This window comes from Galendromus occidentalis, unplaced genomic scaffold, assembly GCF_000255335.2.
Source record: "Galendromus occidentalis unplaced genomic scaffold, Mocc_1.1 scf7180000077456, whole genome shotgun sequence".
In the NCBI taxonomy this organism is placed as follows: domain Eukaryota; kingdom Metazoa; phylum Arthropoda; class Arachnida; order Mesostigmata; family Phytoseiidae; genus Galendromus; species Galendromus occidentalis.
This window is the reverse complement of record NW_003805444.1, coordinates 169,930-189,162: the sequence shown is the minus strand read 5'-3', so window position 1 is coordinate 189,162 and position 19,233 is coordinate 169,930. Positions and strand designations below refer to the sequence as shown.

At 52.7% G+C, this 19,233-nt stretch overlaps 1 protein-coding gene across 1 annotated transcript in view; it reads right to left on the bottom strand.

Annotated features, from left to right (window-relative positions):
- The window catches only part of LOC100902699 (homeobox protein Hox-B5), a 25,212-nt gene extending 8,398 nt beyond the window's left edge, over nucleotides 1-16,814 (bottom strand). Inside the window, exons 1-3 of the mRNA XM_029111641.1 lie at nucleotides 16,566-16,814; nucleotides 4,535-4,703; nucleotides 878-1,050 (exon numbers count right to left, since the gene is read on the bottom strand). Of these exons, the coding sequence (XP_028967474.1) occupies nucleotides 878-1,050; nucleotides 4,535-4,703; nucleotides 16,566-16,814 (591 nt within the window). The remainder of the gene's footprint in view (nucleotides 1-877; nucleotides 1,051-4,534; nucleotides 4,704-16,565) is intronic.
- Nucleotides 16,815-19,233: the final 2,419 nt, after the last annotated feature.

Here is a 19,233-nt window from a genome sequence, read left to right as displayed (position 1 = left end):
GAAGAGGATGAGAGCGCCGACGAGGGTGGAACAAACGGGAAGGGAAGATCATATCAAGCTTCCTCTCAGACCGTCGTCGACCGGTCGACCGACCGACAGACAGACAGATCGGCCAGGCGGCATTCGCCCCCTTGTCGGGCGGCAGCCTCTCCCTGAGTACGAGTCCCTCGACGAGACCACCCTGGACTCTCTCTCTCCCTGTCGTCCTTTTTGGAGCTTCGTCGTCCTCCTCGATTCAATCGGACGCGCAGCCCGATCGCCCGCCCGCCCGGCCAACCGCCTGCCCCTCCGGTTGTCAGACAGCCTACTCGTCTGTCAGTCACTTCGTCAGTCAGTCAGTCGGTCTTTCTTTCCGTTGATAGGCTGACCGGGAGCTAGAACACTCTGAAAGATCCTCCAGTCATCCGCTCATCCTCTGCCGAACATCCAGCAAACACGGACCTGGATTACTCCAGTCTCTTGCGTAGCCGAGCACAAACCGTTGCAGAGCTACACGGAGGGATCGCCGCCGAGCCTCATCTTCAAACTCCAATGATAGCCCCCGAGTCGGGTCCGATCCCTGCCATTGTCAACAGTGTTCCACTGAATCCTCACAAACAAACATTGATATCCAGCTGGCTCCGAATCTCAGTACTTAGTCGAGCGTTTATGGAGTTCCTAAAAGCATGAGTGGCGCCGTCGGCTTCGACGACGCAAGCCTGACATCCCGAAAGGACTGCCTCTTTTTGGCAGAACGCCAATAATTCATCGACGTGGAAACGATGCAGACGAGCGTCTTCTCCTACTTCTCCCTGGCTTCCCCTCTCTCACGTTCCCCCCTACTTCATGATATTTGGATCATTCCAATCGTTGTGGGTACCTATCCTCTCGGACTGACCTGAAACCAAATCTTGATCTGGCGTTCGGAGAGGCAAAGTGCGTGGGCGATTTCAATCCTTCGTCTTCTGGTGAGATACCTGTTGAAATGGAACTCCTTCTCGAGTTCCAAAGTTTGATAGCGGGTGTATGAGGTCCTCTGGCGCTTTGTCTCACCCATGCTGTTCACACCATCTGGAATGGAAGAATGCGACTCAGGATAAGACGTCCTCGAATAGCGGAAAGAACCCGATCGGTGCGCGATAGCTCTCACCGAGTCATTTGCAGTTTGTTTTCAACTGAGATTTCACATAGATCAGGTCCGAATCGGTGCATAAGTAGTCCATATTGCGCTAACTGAATAAAGCTCGGCTCTACATGTATCACAATGGCCGATTCCTCGTTCGGGTGATATGCTTGTGAATACTGCACAAATTTTGGGAGTCCCATCCTCCCCGTGGTGCTGACTGCGGAGATCTTGCGCAGTTGAACGCGGGAGCGAGAGTAGCCCGAAACAGTCAAGAGAGCTAAATGGGGAACGAGAGGAAACAATCACACGAGAACGATGGAGCGCGTTGTCTGACTGAGCGAGGCGAGCTGACAGCGGAACATGGGGCCTCGCAGATCATTCGGGTAGCGATGTGTTTTCGACAAGAATCTCTTGACGCAATGCATAGAACCTTCTGTGCTGCTCGTATTCGGAGCGATGAAATATGATTATGTCGCTGATGAGAATGAAATCGGCGAACACGAGCCGTCGACCAGTAGTCGCCCCGGGAACAGCGGTAGTCTCTGGGTCCACCGGGCAACTCGGAAGCAAAAGCAGCAAGAGTCACTCGGCAGACTGTGTCGAGAATCGTACGAGCACTTCCCGGCTCATACATACAATGCCATTAGGGTCAGCACGGAGTCTTGCCCTCGTCCCCGTCCATCTCTGTGTCCATCTATCTCGCAATCCATCCATTCATCCATCCATCCATTCGCTCATTCATCCACATCCTCTATCGCGCGATCTCCCTCTCCTATTCCAACCGCTCTCCAGTATCGACCACCGCGCTTGTCGAAATTCAGCTCTCGGAGTATTTTAACCATCCGTCGACTCGTGGTTGTCGGCCCTATCTTTACCCTATCTGGAGACATGTCTTGCTACTCCGTGGACCTCTCGGTGCTTTCGATGATGCCTCCCCTGGCTGAGGCAATACGGAGTCCCGCACTATCGTGGTTTGCCGACGATGGATATATGCGATCGCGGCATGCGATGCCTGCTTGCTCGGCCTCATGGAGGGCTAGCTCGCTCATACATCGAAATCCACACGGGCGTCTCCCACAATGTTTTTCTCCTTATCCTCCCTCGAACTCTTGCGCTACGATCGAGAGCGAGGAGGAAGAGGTTTAGGCGGTGCGCCCGGGTTAATTCGTCGAATGGCCCCAAGCGGGAGGAAAACCGAGGGCGAGTGAGCAAGCTGCCGAACGAGCCGGCCGAGAGCGAAAAGTCCTCCTCATGGAAGAGCGCTACATAAGGGAGTCAGTCACTCCGTCCGTCCGTCGCTGAGCGCTCGAGCTCGCCGAGCGGTAGACATTGAGCTACTTTGACAAAAGAAGACTGTCTATGGGAGTCTCCGTGTGAACGACTGCGAAAACGAAGAAGGAGACGGGCAGAAAGACAAACATAGCCCGAGAGAGGAGGACGAGGAGAGAAACTTTCTGCTGCAGCGACACCGGGAGAAAAAAGTGGCAGGAGCTGCACTCTATTCGAATGTTCTCGAGACGAATAAACGAACAAAGACTGATCACCTCCAGCTCGCATCTGCGAGACAACGCCAACAGCCAGCCTCGACCGACCGACCAACCGAGCGACCGACCGAACGAACGAGAGACCAACCAACCACCAATGATGAGCTAGCGAGTGAGCTGCCGCAGCAGCCGCTAAGACCTCACGATCACGAAGGATATGTGCTCGATATCGAAAGGTGTAGTTCTTTCTCGGAGCGCACCTCGGACACTGCAGGGGCGGACCGGAGCTCCCGAAATTGAGCCCTGATGGAAATTCTCAGCTCATGGATCAGGAGCCTGCATTTCTTCCCCGCTGCCTCCCTGGATACGTCTTCCGATAACGGTCTGCTCGAGAAGCCCGACCGCGGTTTCCTTCGCCTTGAGTTCGCGCAGGGAACGGACCGAACGGTATCGAGGCATCGCACTTCCGTCCCTCGATGGGTCAGCCAAGATGCGCGTCTATCTGTAGCTCGGCTGGATTAGTCTGAATTCGAAGTGGTGCAGCAGACATTCACGAAGATGACGACGCCAATTGTCGGCATGCCAGATTGGCCCGGACAGGACACTCTGTGGTAAGCCTGTCGCCGAGCTAATTGTCGACGGTTGACGAAGTGATTCCTGCGCCTAATAGGTTCTGTAATATCAGCTGGCTTCTTTGGTGGCGACGACCCTAATCGCGCCATTCATTCGTTGATCTGTTGCCCTTTGTATGCTGTCTACCTCCCGTCTTGTTCTCTTCCATCGCCCACTGAGTCGGTAGCGGGGTTCGCGTATGTATAATGTAGGTATGTGGCATTGTTTCGGTGACTGCCCGAGACGTCGGCCTCAGCGTCGTCGGTAGGAACGTTCCATTGGTACCGAGGACAACAATCAGATGGGTGGACGGAACACTTTCTGAATTCCTCATTCATTCTCGTGTCTCAATATTCTCCACACACAGATTGCACTGACCAAACGCCATCGTGGGATCACACGATCAGCATTCCGGTGAGCTCACGGATCCCACTGATATCTCGGACGAGCTTTCGACGCCGAATTCTTTATGCGCGAAATGCGCCCAGATTACCCCTCGGCCTCGGGTAGCCCAACCCCTGAATGGGGAGTTTGCAAGTTGCGAATATCGGAGGCGAGCGAGCCGGAGAATGAGGGAGCGAGAGCAAGAATGTGCTTGGCTTGGGTTACTTCACCCACTCGGAGGCGGCAGCCGCTGGAGAGCCGATCACGAATCGAAGCGCCATCTCGAGATCCGACCGGCTAAATTAGCGCTCATTACTGCCCCAGACGAGGCGCGCTCATAGTTGAGAGACCGGAAATCGTCGGAAACCTTGCGGAGGATTCATTCAACTACTTCTCCTATGGTGTTGAAATTCTCGAGAAACGAGCGCGAGTGTTCCTCACCGATTGAATAGTCAATCTGTCGAGCAAGTTGGCGGTGGGCGGCTGCAAGGGACTGCTGGACCGCCCGGTTGATATATTTAGATCATATTCGGTTCCTCGGACGACGACCAGAGGAACATCTTTCCCAGAGGAACATCCTGGCTCCTTGCTCGGCTCCCCGAACAGTCGACTGGATGGCTAATCGTTCGCTTGGAGACTCTGCCGGAGTCAACCATCCAACCAGGCTCGTTTGTTCGTTGTCCGCTCGGTTAGCTCGTGCCATCAAGGAACTGCTGTAGCGCTGGCGATCGCTGCCAGCAGAGCCCGCTCGGAGGACGGCCATTACAGCAACAATTACGCACGTTGGCAACCTCATCCCGAGGCAGCCTAGGCACACTGACGTGTTCGAAATACACATCGGCAATTTCCCCGAAACTGAATCATTTTACTCGGCTATAACATGCGGTTAACACGAAAACTTTCTACGAACGAACGATGACAACGGAGTCCTGAAGAGGAATGTACTTACTTTGGCCAACGTGCACCTTCCGCATCCAAGGGTAAATTTGCGGGGGTTGCGAATTGGCATTGCCCGGAAACTTGCGCTCTTCGCCAGGCGTCAATCCCGGTGACGGTGATCTGGTTTCAGGGCTGCTAGGGCTTTGCGTCGATGACGCCGAAAGGTCTTGAGGTGATGCCTGCGGGGAGAAAATTGCGTCAGTTTCGATGGAGCTCGAGGGTGGCGAAAGGAAAAAAAAGAATTCTCGGTCATAACAGTGGATTCCCGATGCGAGTCATTGACTGGAAAACCCCGGGAACGTCTATAGACATTTGGTGAGAGAATCCTTATGCGAAATATTATGGCAGGTCGAGTCTTGGTAGAAATAGGCTTGAGAGCGACGAGAAGCGCGAGAGGAGGACCACGCGAAAGGGGTCCCGTCCCGGCTTCTATTGAGGGCTCAAATGATTCGTGAAATGCTCTCGTTGGCCCGTATCTCCGCGGAAATTTTATGATTCAGCGATCGTGTCTGCTGATTTTCCCGCTGGCACCGAGTTTCTTCTTTCAGGAGTTTCCTACGCCGCGACTGGTTTTTTCACCTCGCCTTTTTTCTCCTCGAGCGAAACCGCTTCGCCTCAACGCGCCCTTCGGGAGGCGGGCGAGTCGACTGCTCGCCTGCTCGAGCTCAGGGAGCGAGATGCCGCGCCACGTTATAGCCACATCGAAGCGACGTTGGAGGGTGAGCAGCTTAGTCGTAGCACTTCAACCTACATGACGTCCTTCGAGCTTTTGATGGCTCTCCTCTGGACCAGGTTCCTCTCCGATTCCCTGTGAGCCGATTCCTCCGGATTTTGAGGTTATCCTGGACCAGCTTCCTCGTCCATAATCCTCTTTTGACCCCGAGACTTCCTCTGCCCCTCCACTTCTCCTGAGCCATAACATCAACACATACGAATTTATGACGCAGCCGAACCAAATGATGATCGCATGAGATCATATGGGTTAGGAACGAAAAAGATTGTTTCAGCGAGAACTCCCGTCGCTCCGATGTGAAGATGTCGAGCAGCGAGCTGGGTTTCTTGCGTCATATCGGCGACCCGAATCGAAAGGTAACTCTCGCATCTCGTCCATTTCGAGCACTGGATGAATAATTCTGACGAGGATGCTAACTACAGTTGCGAGCTCCTGAATTTGCGGGAAGCGAAGCTCTGATGATGATGACATTAAAAGCGATTGATGAGCGGACCAGTTATTGCTGCTATGCATAATCAGCAAAAAGGTTCTGAAGTTACGCGGATGCGAAAGTCGCGCGCCCACGTGCAACAGAAAGCAGACGCCGCGCACCGACTGGTCGCTGCACTCGATGGCGCGGCCCGCTTGTTCGTCCGCATGCTCAGGGTCGGTCGTGATAATGTTATGCGCCGGGTACCATGGAAACCGCGATCACGCTGTTCGACAGACGGCTATCTAGCTGGCTGGCTACATCGCCTCCCTGTCAGCGTGCACGCTCGCCTGGCTGTCTCGCTGCAATGCTCTACTCCTCGGCAGGTTGATGCGCTTGTGGAGGCGCTCGCTGCAGCTCTCGGATGGATTAATTGTCTGAATGCAGAACAACGTCGTCGGATCGGGATCGACACCAGGCCGGAGAATCGCCGAATATTCTGCCGACGACAAGCTAGGGCCACCGAGTTGGAGGGATGCGCGAAAGCTCTCTGGCGAGCCATCGAACGGGATAGGCTAAGAAGATCCGTTCCTGCGAAAATCATATCGATGGGTAGGCTCAGTCGAGAATACTTGGCTCAATCAGCGTTTTAGACCATAGAAATACTCAAGTGAACACGCGCAGTGCGGCTCGAGTCTCACGAGCCAGCTTGGGGAGCCGGCTCAGCCAGCGGGCCGCTTGCGACCGAGGACCCGTCTCTCTCGAGATGCCAAAGGGTGTGGAGACTGGGGAGGTTAAAGTGCACGGCATGGCCTCGTTCTCGCTTTTTCCTCGACCAGCTGCACCGTAACGCTCTCCGTGCCAACGTTTTCGTTCACTCTCGCACCGCTATGAAATGCACGAGGAATTTTTACGCTTTCACCTTTCTTATTCATTCGCTGCTTTTCCAACAGGGGCTAGCCACGAGAAACTCAGAATTCATTCTCCTCTGAGCTTCCTTCACCCAGAATCTGCGAGGATGGAAAGAGTTCCTCTGTAAGTCAGACCGTCGGTCAGTCTGCCAGTCAGTCAGCCAGTCAGTCAGAGGGTCGGTCGGTAGATCGATCGGCGAGTAAAACAGTCTGTCTCGCTGCAAGCCAGTCAACCAGCCCTTCTTTCCGTATATCGTTAGGCTCTTCGGAATGAAGGATGTTCGAGGCGGCAGTCTCCTGCACGTGGTGGATTCTCTGCCTCAGCTGACTGACTGACTGACTGGCTGTCTGGCCGGCTGAGTTGCTCGCTTGCTTGCTCGCTTCTCTGCCCGCCGCCGGCTCGGTGCTGCTGGAAATGACTGAACCGCCATTCTTCGAGGTCGTTTCAATGTCAAGTCTCGCTCGCTCGCCGTTGATTTATTTGTGTGCTGCTGCTCCTCCCGCTGCTACAGCAGCAGCTTACTGCTACAGAAACAGAATCGGCTCAACAGCTAGCGAGTCGCCTACCGATCTAAGCAGCAGTATCACGACAGCTAGCCAATCATACAAAACCGGCGAATAGCCAGAAAGTTTGCGACCGGGAGCGAGTCTTCAAACGACGATTCTCCTCACTACAAGCTGCTATCGAGTGAATCGGCCATTTAGCCATCTAGGCTGGCAACGAAGTTGGAGTCGAGTGAGAGTCCGTGACTATCGCACAGCGTTGCTCATGTAGCAGCCACGACGAAGGCAGCGAGAGCCCTTCTCCAGTTGGACGACGACTCTACGAATGAAGGCCTCTTTTCCGAGAACTCCCGGAAGGATTCTCGAGGCGCACAAGCTTACTCATTATCGGACTGTCAAGGACCAGACAATACAACATGCGGGATCTCTTTCAGTCCGAGCTTCGTTCCCCAGGTGGAATCGGATTTGATATTTCGCTACCGCTTGAAATCGAGTTCTGAGCGAAAGACGTCTCCTCGTCTCTGACGTCCGTTATCCTTCCAGGGAGCAGCTTCCGATGAGACCCCTGAACATTGGGGGAAGCTGCCCGACTCGTTCCCGTTTTTCCCACAGCGAATGAGGTGGGATGTCTTCTAGAGTTGACGTTAATCGCGGTGCATAAGCAGAACACACCGAGTCGGCAGCTCGTATGATACCGCCTGAGCATTGATGCATATTCCAAAATTAAACGCGTGGGCTCCCTGCGTGCGGATTCAAGATCCACTGGAACTGCGATGAGGGATGAGCATCTCAGAAGTTCGTGGCAAGCAGGTAATCGCCGCCGCAGCGGAGCCTCAGAGCTCAGTTTACTTTTTGGATGATGCTGGTTATGAAAAGTAAACGCTCTCATGGCCCTCCATAGATCATATAGACACACCATGCCTTACGATCACACCCGCGATACGATGAAATATCGTGATCTCCGCCGTCGTCGTAGGCGAGCACCCTGGATCGATCGTCCTTCCTCTCCGTTTTCTCCCGTGATTTTCCCCTGGAGCCTTCGAAGCAGAGTAGACGAATCGGGTCGTATTCTCAAGAATTCCTTCAAATACTCGGAGAAGCATCGGGTATCGAGCTTTGACGGCTGCTCGGATATCATCGTTCAGCAACGCTCATTTTCTAAAGAGCACTGGGGAGAAGAATCCTTTGGGCAATCAGTACGTCAAACAGACTCGGAGTCAACCAGAGGGAGGCCGGCTGGCTTGCGGGCGGGCGTTCCGATAGCTGTCTAACCGACTGGGTGGCTGGTCGGCCGCTTGCTGGTTGGTTGGCTCGCAGACTCGGTTGGTAGACGGGTAGACTGACTGAAAGGGAGCTGAGGCAAAGTGACTGAATCCCTGAGGAAGGCAATTCCCATTCCATTAGAGCTCTCAAGGCTTAAGTTTGCCTCAATCGAGTGTGAACCTCCCACGCCGTAATGCTCCAACGAGTCCGTCGAGAAGGCAGCTATATCATATGAGTGGGTTAACTGCAGCCACAGCACGGACGTCACCACGGCTGGCGCGGCGGTGGTGAAGGAGACGGCTGACTACCTTCATCCACACCGCCGAATAGACTTCTAAAAACTAAAAGTATCCATGAGTTCATCCCTTGCGAGGGAACGCTCCCCGTGAGCACGCGATCGTGGAATCGATTCGCTCAGAGGACATACAAGCTCATCGAGGAGTCTCCGGGCGACAGTCTAATTGGAGAGGTCTGCGGCAAATAATACAAGAGGGAAGGAACGACCGCGAGAGATCGGAGCGCGCTGAGCACTTGTGTGTCTTGTGGTGATAATTTGCCGATAATTCAGAGCACCTCGACGCTATGAGAGCCCTAATCCTATCCGGTGTGGGAGAGATAAGTCTTCGCGATTAGGAAAGATTAAGGAAGAGGAGTGGACAGCAGATGTTCAACGATCCTTATCTCACTCAGAAACTTTCTGATACGGTAGAGCAAGCCCAATTTAACGAGTGTCGAATCCTGTCAATCAGTGTCATTAATTCTGCCGCTGATCCTCATTCGGGAGGCTCATCAGATCGCCGACTCGTGTATTGGAGCTTATTCTTCGAGTAAATTCAGATGTACGTCAACATTTCGAATCATGAAGATGAATCAGAAACGAGCTTCACGCGGAACTGGGAGTCCGTTGAAATCAGAGGTTGCTGCGCATTTATAACACATTAATATCGATCGTGAGCACCGACAGAACGTGTAGAGCAGAACTTGCACCGAAACGAACGCTTCTTGAGTCGCATTCTGAATTGATCGTACCCGATTCATCGATGCAGCATCAGACATTCGGGCTGGCTGACAACTAGCTAGGGCTCCCAACGAATCACCCGCTAGTTGCTCGTATCTGTTCAAGCTACCGCCGGAATCTTGTGGTTTTGAGCCAGTAGGGGTCGTCCGATCGTGCGTTCGATGTTCGCCGTTTGGCTCTCTTGATATTTTCTGCGTCGCATGAACAACGAACACGAATGTGTATTGTGAACTCGGGGTTGACTTCGAAACTGGTTCTTCGGACCTGACAAGCGTCCAAGAAGAAGCCACCTAAACAGCAACAGGGTTAACAGAAAACTGGCTTTCGGTTTCCCTCACGATTGGCTTCCCCGGGCCGTGTGGTTTCAAGCGGAGCGCGGAACAGAAAAAAAACGATTCTGAATGTCCGTAGGTGCAGTGAACATATTGAAGTATGCGCCGGTATGGAATCGCTCTCTGCAGAGCGGGGTCACGCGTTTTTTCCGGAGCGATTGCTTCGGGGAAACGGAAAATCTCAGAGCTCATAGAGGGAATAACATTGCGATTGTCGGCCACCTCAATTAGATTCTCGCTTGTTTGACTCGAAGGCGAATGCCAGAATGAAGTCCGCCGCCGATGCCCGAGAGGGAATCACATGAGCGGTTACCCCCGAACGCCTTGCTCCAGACTCCCAGGTGTGATAATGATCATGATGGACTCCGAGCCTTTCATTCTTTAAGGGAAGGACTGCTGGCCCTTGATCGACAATCATGATGATGCGCGACTCCTTCCATACTGCGCTCTCTCCTCGTTGGACTTCTCAAGTGCCACAAACCCGATGTTTGGAGATCTCTTCGTTACCCTCCGCTTCATCACGTCTCACGATGATCATAATGAAGCTCGCTCTATTATGGAGGACTCTCCTTGATCGACAATCTTGGGTTTCCGACAGCCAGCGGCGAGGCGAGAGTACACGGATCTGTCTACTGGCTGCCCGTTCGGCCGCCAGCCCGCCTGCCTGCCTGCCTGTCCGCCGGAGACCCATCAACCGATCAATCAAACATCCCTAATATTTATGCTCTGGAGAGGTCAGTCCACAAAATTCGACTCAGGCGGAGCCTCGAGCGAGAAACAGCGGTCTGTTGTTCTAGATTTGTCTGATGATCACTGTATTCTCCTATAGCTGAACGGTAGGCAGAGCGAAGCCAGATGCTATCTATTCCCACCTAGGCGAAGAACGAAGTGTCTGGCTGTGCACGCTAAGGATTCGGAAGCAGCAGTTCCTGCTGCTCTGTTCTCTGCTCGCCAGCGATCAGCCACAGGGACGGACTTCATGGACATTTTGTTGCTCTCTTGCTACCATTAGACAGATATTATTGGAGAGTTCGCCTGCCAACCTTGGACTCGAGTGGAGCGAGCCCATGGCGCATCTGAGCATGGCTCGTCTTCGACCGTTCTAAATCGGCTAATATTCTTGAAAATATACTGAGTATAGTGCCAAGTTCCGCTCCCTCAGCACCGATCTGGCTTCGGTGCTGGAGTTCATGCGCAGCGGAATAATTCCGATTATACCCTCCGAACGCTCAAGCATAATCACGTACGAGCTGGCAGTACGTACGCTGTACATGGTTGGACGACGGGTGCTAATGGAAGCTCGAGGGAACATGGAAGTCGAGTTTTTCCTTCTTGCCGCATTCATTCATTCGAGAGTTTTTCTCGCGGTCAGAGACCACTGCGGAACAGGCTCGGATCTTCGCGTCCATCCGGCCGAGCCGCTTTGCTGATCATTCCCACCAGGCACGAAAGTGATGAAGGCATTCGGTTTCTCCTTCCCCGTTGTATCATCCAAAAGGATCACAGTTCAGAAATATAAAAGAGAGAACTCGAATACATAATTAGCTGAGTGGCGCTTGAGGATTCTTCCCCACTACGCGGTGACAGCTGTGAGGGTTCAGGCGAGTGGACGCACGAACCCAAAGATGGGTGGGTGTTTGGATAGAGCCCCTCGTGAGGGATAATTGCGAGCGTGTTCTTTTCCCATGAGCTCCCTCATTTTTTTGCAATGAATTTTCAAGAACATCACGGTCCAAGTACTCGTCCCGACGGCCCGACCTGTCTGTCCGAATGCCTGGTGGTTGGCGAGTCATTTGTCTGGCGATGACCGCCGGCGAGACATTTTTAACTCTCGCGGAGGGAGGAGCGGACCAAGGAGCTAAAATCGAATGGGGAGAGACGAACCGACAGACTGGCACGCCAGCCTGTCCCCATGTAGCCTTCTTGCTCCAGAGTCTCCAGACGAGCGAGTTTCTCTAGCGTCGCTTTTTCCACTCCCTGAACGCCCTATGCTAATCTAATTGAAAGAAGAAGAACGGAGGAAAAGAGAGGAGAACGGGAAAGGAGCTCCCGCCGCCATCAGGGCCGAGCATGGAGCAGCGAAGGAGGGGGTAAACGAGGAGTTTGCTTGTCGTGTGCCTAGCAGTTTCGGTGGCAGGCCGACAGACAAGCAAGAAGAACGGCGGCGATGGCGGCTGCGCGACGACGACGACCACCGTCGGGAGACAGAGCGCCGCACGGACGGACTCAACGAAAAAGGGAGGATGTCGAAAATAATGTCGTTGTCAAGCGGAGGATCGAAGCCGCTGCTGTCTTCGCCGGGCAGCCGACGGATGCCTCGATGGCTCCCGCCGCCATTGCCGATTGCGAGGAGCTGCAGCTCACTCAGCAATCGCAATCTTCAAATGGCTCTCATGACTGGGCAGAAAAGTAAGCAGACATACAAACGGGCGGATTGTCGAACAAACGGCCCTACAGTCTGCCCGAAGAGACAGACGAATCCACTGACTGGGTGAGCGGATGGATGAATGAAAGACGCACTCTCCGACGGACGGACTCGACGGCAAACACATAGAACCCGCACGTCCTCGCGGCTGAATCAGATGAACGATATCAGAGAAGCCGCGAAATTATCGTGGAAGACACGCTCGCGGCCCACAGCTTGCTGGACTCGTCTCATCGTGCGCCCGTTTGTCTGCCTGCCTGTCTTTCTATCTGTTTGCCTGCTGACACGAAAGAGCAGGGGATTCAACGAGCGAAGGAGCGTAAGAGAGAGCTCGCAAGCGATTTCCACACTCGACTGCCGGGAGTCACAGAGTCACCTAGCAACCAGAGGACAGACGCCTCGGCTTCTGAGGGAGGACCGGCAACGAGGGCGACCAGGATTCGGATAGACCTAGAGCGAGGAATAAAATTAAATTACCGCTAGGATGTGAGCAATGCAACGCGATATGCCGCTATAATGAAGTGCCGCCACCGGGTCGAGCTCTACACGAGAAACATTGCCGGAGGAGTGCTTGTCGCCTTATTCAAGCTCTTGGTGTCACCGACCTTGGGAGTCACGAAAGGAAAATCATCTCGCAGAAAATCTACTGAGAAGGATGCTACTCCCGTTGAAGGAAACCTCAATGAATCAAGATTGATGGGAGAAACGATAAAGACTCAGTGAAATTCGGGCGGACTCAACTTCTCGCGAAACTCATCTTCCTGAATATTTTGCTGCCAACACGGGAACGGAGTGTCGCGACTCTCGTCTTCGGAGAACGCCAGGCGATGAAAAATCGAATGACGCAAAGAATCGGAGTTGAATGGATTTCAGAAGTCGATAATATTGACTCATTGACCTCTCGGAGCGACTTACGAAACAAGCGATACGATCCCCGGTCATCTCGGAGCGATTCCGCGATCGACTCGCGGCCTCATGAACCCGCGAAATGGTGCTCGGATCGCGTTTTAAGCAGCTCATTGGAATTTTTGCCGGTAGTCGACGCAAGATTAATGGGGATGACAAAAATAGCCTTTCGATTTATAATAACTTAGAAGTCGCTTGAGCAGAAGCCGCCGCCGCAATCGCCGTCGCATCAGCCACGTATGATATTAGCTAACCGAGAAAGTCTGACTCTCAACGACAGCAATCGCTCGTCCCCCGGCCCTTCTATCGATCCAACGATCGAAAAGAATTTCTTCTTGCATGTCATTCTCCCTGTGCGGACTTGCTCCTCGGTATTGTAATTTCGCTGCCATTCTACGGCAGCGGAGCATAATGAACCGGCCAACTGGTCGTTCTGGGTCCGCTCTCAAAACCTGTTCTGAGAACGAGTTCAGCGACCGGGGCAACGTCGAATCAAATGCTTGCCAAAACGCTTTCTCTGCTGCGTTCATCGAATAGTAGTTGTGGGTCTGATGCTCAACATAAGCAGACAACAAGTCATAATTCCCTGCTTGTGAGCAAGAGTCACACTGATTCCTATGGTCTCGGATTTCGGATTTGTAAGGTCGGGATTAGGAATATTCGGAGCGGCTTCCTCTGATTGAATTCTACAAGGTCGTAAAACTATTTGGCGCTAAGTGGTGAGAGAACTTATTTTATGGCCTGTCGCGGCCGCGGTGTGTGTGTGGTGTGAGGTGTCAGCGAAGATTTTATGGCTCTCCATGGGGAGGCATCTTCAATGAGAAACATCTAATCATCAAGACAACAGAACACACGCAGCAAGATTTACGACTTACAGTCCGCCGTAGCAGGTTATCGCTGAGGGCCTTCCTAACTAACCCACCTTGTATCCATCCATTCAAAGCGGCAGTCGGCTGCCTGCCCACCGCTGCCGATGGGATCTCATCGAACAATGTGAAGTCTGGAGGGCGGCTTCGAAAGGACAGAAAGCAACGGTACCGCTTCTATTGGCACAGCTCCGAAAGACGAGTTGATGTCACAACAAACGTCTCCTCTGAGCTGCATGAGTACTAGGCACACCAAGTCGAGCGATAGTAGCAGTAGGTTGGGAACAGTCAGTGGACACAGAGTGAGCGAGTCGGTGGAACGTCGTTCTCCGAAGACATTTTGTCCTCCACCGGGAAGATATCTGCATAAATGCATACGCGAAAATATAGCTGGCAGAGAGCCGTTTAGAGGGGACTGACGACAGCTGACGCCGGCCGTAGTTGGCTGGTTTCGGCAAAACGTCTGCTTCCCATCAAAATCCGCTTATCACACTCGGTAAGCGAGCGGTGGGAGCTCGGGCGGGCAACGGAACAGGCGGGCGGGCGTTCAAGCTAGCGACCGAGTGAGTGAGTGTTAGTGTGAGAGTCCGCTTTAACTCACACCTAAACAGGCGCTCAGATAGACAGACAGGAAGGAAACAGGCAAGCAGCAGGGAAGGGTGTCGAGTTGTTCCGCCAGCAGCGTCGAAAGGACCGAGTCTTCAAACTTGATTAACATCGGCTTCATTTTCTCCTGCAAATTAAAACATCGTCTGCTTGCCCGCTCCCATATCGGTCCGCAGTCGACGCTTCCCCCGGTCGGTACATCCGATCGCCGGTCTGCCTGCCCGGTCGCTCACCCCCGCTCGGCTGCTTGCCCTTCCGCTTGCACGCCGTTAGGACTGATCTCGGCAACCGATGTCCATGTACGGTATCCCTTCAATATGAATATTACTCGGTGGACTCGTCACGTTGGGCGCCGTTTCGCGGACTGTGTGACCGTATGGTGGCCATGGCGGCGGCAGCAGCCGCTGCATAATGAATCATTAGAATTGCACGCTCGCTTTGGACACGCGCACCTTCGGCATCAACCTGACCACTACTACTTGTACCAACATCGCCATGCACTCGCTCGGCCACAGGGTTGTGAGACATCGAATAATATTGAGAGGATCTCATAACTCACTTAGTCGCTCGGTGGAGTCCTCGGCAACGATATCGAGTGACGTCCGGTGGACTTTCCGAATCCAATTGATTCGACCGGTCTGGTAGGAAATATTCTGATACAACAGTCAACCTAGCGATCGGCTTCACCCACTCGCTCAGATCACTATGCGATGCTTTCTCAACTCAATGAGATCTTTCCCCCAGGTACCTATGTCGAATACATCCGAGCAGAAGATCCGCGCTCGGCCTCATGAGTATTTTAACACCTCGGCGGAACACTAAGGTTTGAGCTCAGATTTCGCGCTTCTTAGCTCGATGACACCGAATCTGATAGGTGTGAACCATTAGCGGAATGAAGTCAATGTTGAGGGCGCGCTACTAGCAGCAGAAGCAGCAGGTGAGGACATGATTAATGAATTCCGAATCTCCACCGCAAGAACCATCATCGTAACGATCCTGATCGTCATCATCACCGACGGGAGCAATAATATCACAGCCTGATGGCGATAATCGTCTCGATACGCTGCTCATCCTCGGCCAAGTGAATCTCTAACAACAAAAAAGAGAATTCACGCTCGACTACATAAACAGCAGCGAAAGAGCGACTGGAGGCAACTCCGAACCATCGATCACATAGTACTCCGTCTAACGCAAATTCGCAAGATCAGGCCGAAGCGGTACGTGATCATCATTCTCGAGGGGTCACTCGCACCCGCGAGCAGGGAATTTCCCCTTCGTCTGTAGCCTTCTCGGAGGGCTCACGAGTGCGACAGCTAAACAGAAACGGAAATACTTATTCTCGTCTGGAATTGGAGCCCAGTAGTCAGCTCCCCATTGCTTCAGTGCTGGAGCTCCGAAGACGCTCACAATCATGGGAGCTTCTTCATGCTGCCTCGACATGAGACGGGAATAGACGAAAAGAGGGACAGCGAGAGAAAAACAGAAGAAAGTCTGCTCAAATCTTAATCTCAATGTCAAGGAGGGCGCCACGTTCGCCGGTGAGCGATGGCAGCGTGTTTCAACACCGAGCTCAGCGGAAAGTTCAGTCGCCTTGGACGGAGGCAGACCAAACAGTGTATACAATGTACACGAGGCTTCCAAGAGAAAGCACAGCCTACGCCCGAGCATTACTTCCCCCGATCCCCGGAACACCTCATCTTCTACTGTATGCGACGAAAATCATGAGCATCGGAGACTTTCAGACACATGCATGAAGGTCTGACAGGAAATACGAGTCGCATCTCTCGGAGGATGGCTCGCTAAAATCGCTTGAATAAATAAGCATTCCCTGAAGCGTTTCTCCGAATTAGCTTAAATTGGGCGATGCATGTCTTCGGAAGAGCATATATGAGAAATAAATAGATGAGGATAATATCCATGAGAGTACTAGCGACGATATCCTTCACATCGCGACAGTTACCTCCACTCAGTCGGTTCTCGCGAAACTTCCCGAGTCTACAGTCTAAAGCAATCGACAGAGTCTAGAGTCTAGACCGAAATAGATTATGCGCGAAGACAATCCTCTTACCTGGAACTTATTGTCGCTGAATTTGTCACAGAACTTGTCACTGATATATTTTTTATCCTCTGTATCCGTCGTCACATCATCGGGGTCTGTCCGTTCTTGTCCTCGATAGTATTGCGCCTGGCCACCACCATTACCAGCTTGGTAAAACTGGTAGTAGCCTTCAGGACCGGTAGGTTCTCGGCCCGCGGTAGCCTGCTCCCTCGCCCCGCTGGGGTTGGGGTACATATTCACGAACTGGTAGCTACTCATGGCGCATTACGAAATTGAAAGATAAAGAACACTCGCTACGAATCCGGCAGGCGGCCGAAACACTTTTGTCCGAAGAACCTTCCGGCTCCGACGCGAGAGCGACTCTCGGAAGGTCGGTTCGAGTCGATTCTGCTTCCGATCGGAGCACTAGATGGAACCAATGATTGGACTATTGCCACTCGGTAGCGCAATCCCGCTGAACAAGTTGCTGTCGGTGGATGACGAAGCTGATGTTCACAAAACAATCTTCACGGTGCCCAGTGTTCACCAAGAGTACCACTCATTCACGAATCCATAGCTGCGATAGCGACTGATGTATAGAGATATCCGGCAGTAGACGACGGGTCACGGATCGACTGGTCTCGAAGTTCCTTCCACACTGTCGTCTTTCGCGCAGCCCACGTTGCCGATGTTCTTCCGACGCTGTCCTCGACGATCGTCTAAATTGAGAAGTATAGTCCACGCAAAATGAGAAACAACAACTCGAAGCGCGTGTTCGGAGTGTATATGGAGGTACCACGTACCACTCTCGGCTCAAGTTGACGACATTCGGGACGATGGCCGCAAGTTTGGGATGGTTCTGCTCACTCTTTCACTTACTAGCTATGGTTTGGACCCACTGTTGGAATTGATAGCCGAAAGTTGATCTCTTTCGGTTTGTCGCACGTTGTTGTTGTTGCCGCCGCCCTCAGACCGATATTCTCAATTGTGTGCGTTAGAGAATCTTCTCCACAATGGCGAATACGTTCCTGTCGTAGTTTCCTTTCTTCTTGCCTCAGCAGATGTGGGAGAAGCGCCGATGGTCGCCGCGGTCGTCGTCGCGCTAGCGGAGCTAGAAGTGATCGTTGATGCTTCTGCTGCTCGTGTTGTTGTCCGATGAGAGCACTTCCACACGAGAAAAGAGATGATGAACAACACAACAATTGGTGACAGTAGCAGAGACAGCAGCGGTAGTAGCAATGTTTAACCCAGAGGATAGTGCTATACTCCGTTCCCATGTGATGGCTGCCCGCCGCCGGCACGTTACGGATATTAGTTAAGAGTTGCTTACTGTACACTATGATCGTAACGCGAAGGGCTCTTCGCAGTCAAGCCTGGCTAGCTGGCTGGCTGCCTGCCTTCCTTCCTTTCTTCCTCCGTTGGGTTGGTTGGTGGCTGCCAGCAGGCGGCTAGCTCGGTGGTTCGTTGATGATCGTGGGGCGCATGCGCACATTGACATCAGAGCCCTCTACAATAGGCGGGCCCTCGGAGCAGCCAGCGAGCAAGCGAGCCTACAGTGGGCGGGATTGTTTACCTCAGACTCGATTGGGCTTATACATATATATACGTGCTCCTCTTTCTATGTATGTATGTACCCGGCCGTACATACATATATATAGATATATATATAGACGTATATATATATGTAGTATATATGTGCCAGCGAATCTCTCTCGTTTCTCGCCCTCTACGCTAATATATCTCCCGCTTGGCAAGCACCACCGTGCGTCGGCAGCCACCACCAGCACCGCCAGCAGCAGCAACGAACGAGCGGTCTCCTCCATCCATGTGTGAGTGTGGAATTAAAAAATGTCATCCATTTTTCCTCTGGTTCCTTCTTGCTAGCCGAACCGCGAGCTAGCAAATAAAAACGACGTCGTCGTCTGGCTTCCTAAAATCTAGTCTGGTGACCTCTGCCTGCCGAACTACATACACTGAGACTTCCTGCCTTCGAGCACTACCAGTAGTTGTGACAACGGCGCGGCGGTTCAGGCTTCATCAGAATCAGCCCGAACAGCTCCTCCCACCAGATAGTTCACCCGAATATACGGATGATTTTCAAGACGGAGTAAATATCCTCAATGATTCTCAATGCTGGCTCGGAAACTCCTGATCCGATAAGGGTATATCTCGAAGGGTTTGGGATAATAAGCTCGCTATCAACCTGCTTCGGGGGCCCCGTGGTATCGGAGGCTCAAGGAATGACCTGCAGTTGGAGGCTCCCTTCGTAGAATAGCCGAGAGTGCGTGGGTTCTCGGCTTTTGTGTCGGAGAGATATCCGAGCTGTCATGAATGAGCAGCCTGGTTTCCCGGAAAACAAGATTCGCAAAAGATGACGTAGCGCGTGTGATTGGTGGATCTTCATCTCATCACAAGTCATTATCTCGCAGGGCTCGACACCGACGACCCCATTCAGGGGGTTTGAGGGGGGACGTCAGCATCACATCCTCTACTCCTGCTCTTCGATTCCGAAGCTTCCATCCCGACAGAAATATTTAACGAAACGCTCCAAAATAGAAAACAGCAACAGGGCCATGGGGATCCATTGAATATGTGCATTTATGTTCAGATGCTCAGCTACGGAAGAAAATATTGTTTCGCTTTCAGAGAGTGGCAGGTATCAGCAGCTTCGCTGCTTCAACACACCCGGAGAGCAATG